The sequence below is a fragment of the Dendroctonus ponderosae genome, unplaced genomic scaffold, assembly GCF_020466585.1.
Source record: "Dendroctonus ponderosae isolate FM_Combo_2020 unplaced genomic scaffold, Dpon_F_20191213v2 Dpon_F_20191213_4, whole genome shotgun sequence".
Lineage (NCBI taxonomy): Eukaryota > Metazoa > Arthropoda > Insecta > Coleoptera > Curculionidae > Dendroctonus > Dendroctonus ponderosae.
The window spans coordinates 5,332,356-5,338,864 of NW_026018611.1; the positions used below are offsets into that span (position 1 = coordinate 5,332,356).

Consider the following 6,509-nt stretch of genomic DNA (forward strand, 5'->3'; position numbering starts at 1 on the left):
GTTTCCTTGACTGAGATAAATTTTTCTCGGCTGATTGTTTCTTGTTTTTACATACTCTGAAGAAACTTGCTCTATGTTGTGAGTTTTAATTTCTTTTATATTTTGGTCTTTGTTCGGGGTTCATCTTTCAGATCAAGGTTGAAGAGCTTGCGAAAAATCAGTTTTGGTCCGGATTAATAATCGTTTCTCAATTTGTTTATTCTTGTTTTTAATAGATACGATTTGCACTATTTTCAAGCTACAACTTGCAGTAGTTTTTGCCTAAGGGTTTCTCAAGCGTCTAAAAATTTGCATTTTGCTGGATTTGAGTGAATTTTTCCCCGTTTTTTATTGAATGTTCAGTTCAAGCTGTTAAAGTTTTAAGCCGCTTCGTCTCTTAGTTGATAAGTTCTTATTTTTTGAGGCAGCAAGTAACTTTGCTCGTCCTTTTTCATCAGCACTTGTCTGGATGATAGGGCGTTTTTTTCAGGTTGTTGCTTCTGGTTTTTTATGTTTGCGATATTTTTGCTTATGATTTATTTCCGTATTGTTCTATTTTACACATGTTACACAATGTTTTACATTTTTTGCTGGTTTGCGTTGTTGGAAATAGCGTGATTTTTCGTCAGTCAGTTTCATATTGACTCTTTTCCTTCATCCTTTTCCTCGGGTTTTTGCAGCTTATTTTTATCGTTCTTGTAGACATTTCATTCCGCTGTACTTTTTGTAGTTCTTCAGTTGCAAAGAACTTAAATAAATGTGCAAATAAAATAGCTAGACGAATAAACTATCAGAAGTTTTAGGAAAAAAATCGAAGACAAACAACGGAGCTCAACCAACTCAGCGGTTTAGTTTCGTGTTAATTGCATTTTCCCACTAATAAAGTTCGAGTCCAGTTGGAAGTTTATTTGAAACTTTGTACGTTGCTGATAGTGCATATGCAGATTCGATTACATACCGAGCGAAGCGCATATTTGCAGAAAAAAGACACTTTTAAGAGAAAAATGCAATCAATTTTATGTTCAGATCAGTGATTAGTTGGCGGTGAAATCCGTTCAAAGTGTCAGTTGTCAATACGAATCAAGTGTCACTATTTGGCAGTTGTAAATCCACCTCAAGTGTCACTGTCAACGAATGACACCATGTCTGGATGCAATCCAGTTACAAGTAGGTGGAAATGAGATGATTAAGAATGAAAAAAACATAGTATTGTAGGATGGAAAACGACCTTAAAAGGGTTACGGTTTTAATTTATCTTGGACTTCAACGTTAAGTGGTAAAAAAGATATGTTCCCGTCTATCTTGCTTAGTCCACTGGCAAAGCAATTTCCGGTTTAGCCGACCCTCCATTACAGAGGCAGCATTCAGGCGAGCGTATTCAAATTACAAATTCGCAAAATAATAATTAGATTTGCACTAATTTCCAGTAACTAACAGTGGCGTAGAATCAGCAGCTTCTATTAATGGAAGTATATACTTTAATTAAATCTTCATGTTGAATGTTTTTGTGATTTAATTGAGGATTTTTGGGCTCTGGGCAATTTGCCTGGAAATTGAGTAGCTTTCGATCAATATTCGGTTTATAATTCGGGTTATAATCAGCTAAAAAAGTCAATTTTCTATTCGCGAGTTCAACTACCGATGGTGGGGCTGCGAAACGTCAAATCACTCGTTGCCGAGTGACAGTTGAAACTTGTCAGAATTGTTTATTTATTGGAGTTGGTGACATTTATAACATAAAGCAAAACAAATCACAATCAGATTGAAACACCAATGTGTCACCAATGTCAACAAAGCAAGTGTCAAATTACTAGTTAATTTGTAGTTATAATTTTAGCCACCAGGAGGCGTCTGGACTTTTGAATGCGCGAATCGCCTTTCTTAAAATGTGAAAAAACAGCCAACCAGCGAGTGTTTTTTTTGTAATTTATAGTTGAAAAGTATCGTTAAAGATATATGGGCTTTGGATCAAACATTGCTTTATACGGCAATGCAATTTGAGTTGGCCAAACGGCCTGCGGCTTAATGCGAACTATACAAGTAATTTAAATTGTGTCCGGGTCTTTAGGGAAATCTCGTTAAGGACCAACAGATGAATATTTCAGCACCTTTAACTTTTCATGCGGTTTTAATTCGTTTTATATAAAACATGCCCTTGGTCGATTATATGAAATGTCTGATCAAACATGGGTTTGAAGACTCAGTTGCAATATTTTCATGGTTATTCCTCATGCAATTTTTCTGGGAGCGTTTCAACTTGAGCACTCGCTTCCGCTATTAATAAGCTAATAAATCTCGCTGTGATGTACATGAACATTTAAGCAAAACCCGGTTTTCATCGCCCTTAAGTTGACATTTACTGGCCCTCATCAAAGGTTAATCCGGGTTTTGTAATGCGAGTACGTGATCTTTCACTTTACCATTTGTTTTCCTTTTATCGAAAATTTCATTTTTTTAAGTTTTTAAACAACAGGACAGTTTACAGTTTATAAATATCTCCTTGTTACGTGCATGTTTTAATATAAATTGTACAACGTTCGGACGTGAGTAGAAAGAGGCGAACGCCACATAAAGAAAAACCATATTTGCATATTTTTACTTTTTCGAGTGGATTAACATTGTTGGACAGAACTTTGTCTCTTTGGCAGTCGCTCAAGTGTTAGTAATTGCATTAGTAACATACAAAGTACACTTATTTGCGCCAATTTTATTTTTGCGGCGATTTTCTTTGCTCTTATTTCTAGCAGTGAATTTCAACATTTTTTTGACGACAAACGTTTCTTGATTTTTGCCCAGATGAAGCGATTTAGAAGTTTTTGGCATATTGGGTTTTTTCATAATGGTATGATGAAGCAACAAACCGAGAAAAAACGTTCTCATTCAGAGATTTTGCTTTTTTGTATGTTTTAAATCTTCAACTGCAAAGGAACGCAAAAAATTACTTGCTGGCCCAAAAAATTACCAATTAAGAAACGTAGCAGCTTGAACTCAAAACATTCAATAAAAACCGAGAAAATTTCGCTCAAATCCAGCCAAATGCTAGTTTTTCGAAGCTGTTGAACCTTATTTGGAGGGAACCCCATACAAAGCGCTTGCTAACCCCTAGACACAAATGTAAAACAAAAAAAACTGCTTTAAGTTGGGACTTGAAAATGTTACAAATCGCACTGAAACAAGAATAAACAATTTCAGAAACAATTAGTCAAATCAAATCAAGATCAAGACTGATTTTTTACAAACTCTTCAACCTTGACTTAAGACCAGAATATATTCAAAAATAGAGGAAGTAATTCTTGAAATTTCTACAGAGTATATAAAAGACAGGAGACTACCAGCTGATGAAAATTGATTTTATTCCAGATTAAATCTGATTTTTCAGAAGCTGTTCAACTCTTGTCTAAAAGACGATATATGAAACATTGGCAAAAACATGTTCAAAAATTTGAAACTCGCCAAGTATTAAGAAAAATAAAAGGCAATAATTTTTTATAATTTTATTCTAACGGCGATGTTGTTTTATTCAATTTCTAGTAGTGAATTGCAGCATTTTTATGATTAAGACAAAAACAATTTTTCATAATGGTATGAGAAGATGAAGCAACCAACTGAGAAAAACTCTCTTTGAAAAGACAAAAAACTTTGCTTCCAGAGTTTCATTTCCTTAAGACACGAGGTTTTTGTACCTTTATTTTTTCGATACTCACTCACTTCAGTTATTGAAAAAGGTGCAAAGAAAATTGCTTTATCTAACAAAAATGAAATCTTGTTCTTCAAACACTCGGCAATATTCAAAAAAAGATTTTCGATTAGTGAAGTTTTTAGTCAAGTCTACGCATTTTCTTGAGCCAACAACAAACGAAATTCTGTTGTTTTCTGAGCTTGATTGAAAAACGTGCAAAGAAAATTGCTTTATCTGACAAAAATTAAATCTTGTTTCTCAAAAACTCAGGAAAATATTCGAAAAAGATTTTCGATTAGTGAAGTTTTTAGTCAAGTCTTCGCATTTTCTTGAGCCAACAACTAACGAAATTCTGTTGTAGTTTCCTGAACCTGATTGAAAAACGTGCAAAGAAAATTGCTTTATCTGACAAAAATTAAATCTTGTTTCTCAAAAACTCAGGAAAATATTCAAAAAAGATTTTCGATTAGTGAAGTTTTTAGTCAAGTCTACTCATTTTCGTGAGCCAACAACTAACGAAATTCTACTGTAGTTTCCTGAGCCTGATTGAAAAACGTGCAAAGAAAATTGCTTTATCTGGCAAAAAGTAAATCTTGTTCTTCAAAAACTCACGGAAATATTTAAAAAAATATTTTCGATTAGTGAAGTTTTTAGTCAAGTCTACGCATTTTCTTGAGCCAACAACAAACGAAATTCTGTCGTAGTTTTCTGAGCTTGATTGAAAAACGTGCAAAGAAAATTGCTGTATTTGACAAAAATGAAATCTTGTTCTTCAAAAACTCAGGAAAATATTCAAAAAAGATTTTCCATTAGTGAAGTTTTTAGTCAAGTCTACGCATTTTCGTGAGCCAACAACTAACGAAATTCTACTGTAGTTTCCTGAGCCTGATTGAAAAACGTACAAAGAAAATTGCTTTATCTGGCAAAAATTAAATCTTGTTCTTCAAAAACTCACGGAAATATAAAAAAAAATATTTTCGATTAATGAAGTTTTTAGTCAAGTCTACGCATTTTCTTGAGCCAACAACGAACGAAATTCTGTCGTAGTTTTCTGAGCTTGATTGAAAAACGTGCAAAGAAAATTGCTGTATTTGACAAAAATGAAATCTTGTTCTACAAAAACTGGGAAATATTCGAAAAAAGATTTTCGATTAGTGAAGTTTTTAGTCAAGTCTGCGCATTTTCTTGAGCCAACAACTAACGAGATTCTGTTGTAGTTTCCGGAGCCACAATTTCAACATCGCTAATATATTTACAAAAAAACTGATACAGAACTGTTTGCCAAATTTCCCTAAACTTCCCCAGTTCTAATACATAACACAATAAATTATCCCTTTTATCACGCGAATTTGTACATATAGGATATCTATCAGGATGTTTATGTAGACACTTATGGCTTATTTTAATCAATGAAAGGTAGATGTGCCTGCGACCGAATAGCCCTCGAGGGACGTTTCGTATGTAAAGTCCTAAAACCGAAAATGGATATCGGGTAACGTGAAACGACATTTCAATATATCGGAGACATTGGGGATAATGATCGTAAACTCCCGAGTACACATCTTATTCGCGTTACTTTATGGGGCATTTTCCTTATTTTTCGGCAAGTTATTTCATTGCATCTGGCAATGAATGGATCGTGATCGGATGACTGTATTTATTTATGACTAGAACTTTGGTAGTTCTGCACGAAATTGGGCTCGCAAATGGTTCATCGATTCTGGCAAAAAATTCGCTAACGAAAAATGTTATTACTGTTTCCAATGCAAAGTACCTACCGACAACTCGTTACAAAATACATACTTAAGTACATACTTTGAATGAAACCTAATCCAGTCCGAAGGATTTACAGTTAAAAATCGCACCATTTCACCTAATACCGTGCTTAAAGTTGATTGATGACTTTCAGTTGTGCAGGTGATCATCCAGCTATGGGATTTGCTGGTAATTCCTTGGCAAATATCGACCTAAGATGGCTTAGAATAATCTGGGGCTGGATTTCGATGACGCAGATAATTGAGTATTTATAAAAACTCCGTGATTAGCATCGGTCACACGACTTGAAATCATGAAGTTGCTGGCATTGAGCGTGCTGGTGCTTCTTTGCGGGCTCCTCGAGGTCCAATCCGAGGGCTATAATGGGTGCGTAAGAATCTTCTTCGTTTATGACTCCTTACTCAAGCCAAAATCATTTGCAGCTACAAAGTGTACCAGGTGACGCCCAAAACCCTCCAGCAAGCCGACATTCTTCACCAACTCCATGAAGATCCAGAGTTCGACTTCTTCCAAGATGCCAAACTCCTGGGGCAGCCAATGAGCATCATGGCCTCTCCAAGGGTTCAGCAGTACTTTGAAACCACCTTGGCCAATCTCACTCACGAAGGTTTGGACTACACAGTCACCACGGAGGATGTACAGAAGTTTGTAGAAATGTTCGATCTAAAAACCTACTTCTACCCCGGCTAGTTTCCAGGGTGCTTGATGAAGAATATGCAGACTTTGTAAGAAGAAACGCCAGTAGACAGGCGGGAGCACGAGCAGTGTTCGATGAGTACATTTCCCATGCCGAGGTGAGTTTGGGGGAGTTAAAGTGATAGTTGAGTTGTGGTTTGATTCGTAGGTGTTGGCCTATTTGGAGCGTCTGGAGCGTGAGCATCCTGAAATAGTGAGGCTGGAATCGATCGGTCGCTCCACTGAGGGAAGGGATTTGCTTTTGATTCAGTGAGTGTGTTGAAAGTTTTTTTAGCCAGTTAAGGCTTTTATCTTTAGTGCTGACCTATGAGTAAGCCTGGGTGGGGTGGAGGATTATTTACCTGAGATTAGTGAATGAGAAAAAAAAGTCCGCTGAAAA

General features: G+C 35.8%; 1 protein-coding gene across 1 annotated transcript in view; it reads left to right on the plus strand.

Annotated features, from left to right (window-relative positions):
• The first annotated feature begins 5,695 nt into the window (after positions 1-5,695).
• LOC109544093 (carboxypeptidase B) overlaps positions 5,696-6,509 on the plus strand; it is a 3,076-nt gene continuing 2,262 nt past the window's right edge. The window contains exons 1-4 of the mRNA XM_019914133.2: positions 5,696-5,800; positions 5,857-6,078; positions 6,132-6,228; positions 6,279-6,379. Coding sequence (XP_019769692.2) covers positions 5,727-5,800; positions 5,857-6,078; positions 6,132-6,228; positions 6,279-6,379 — 494 coding nt within the window. The 5' untranslated portion in view covers positions 5,696-5,726. The remainder of the gene's footprint in view (positions 5,801-5,856; positions 6,079-6,131; positions 6,229-6,278; positions 6,380-6,509) is intronic.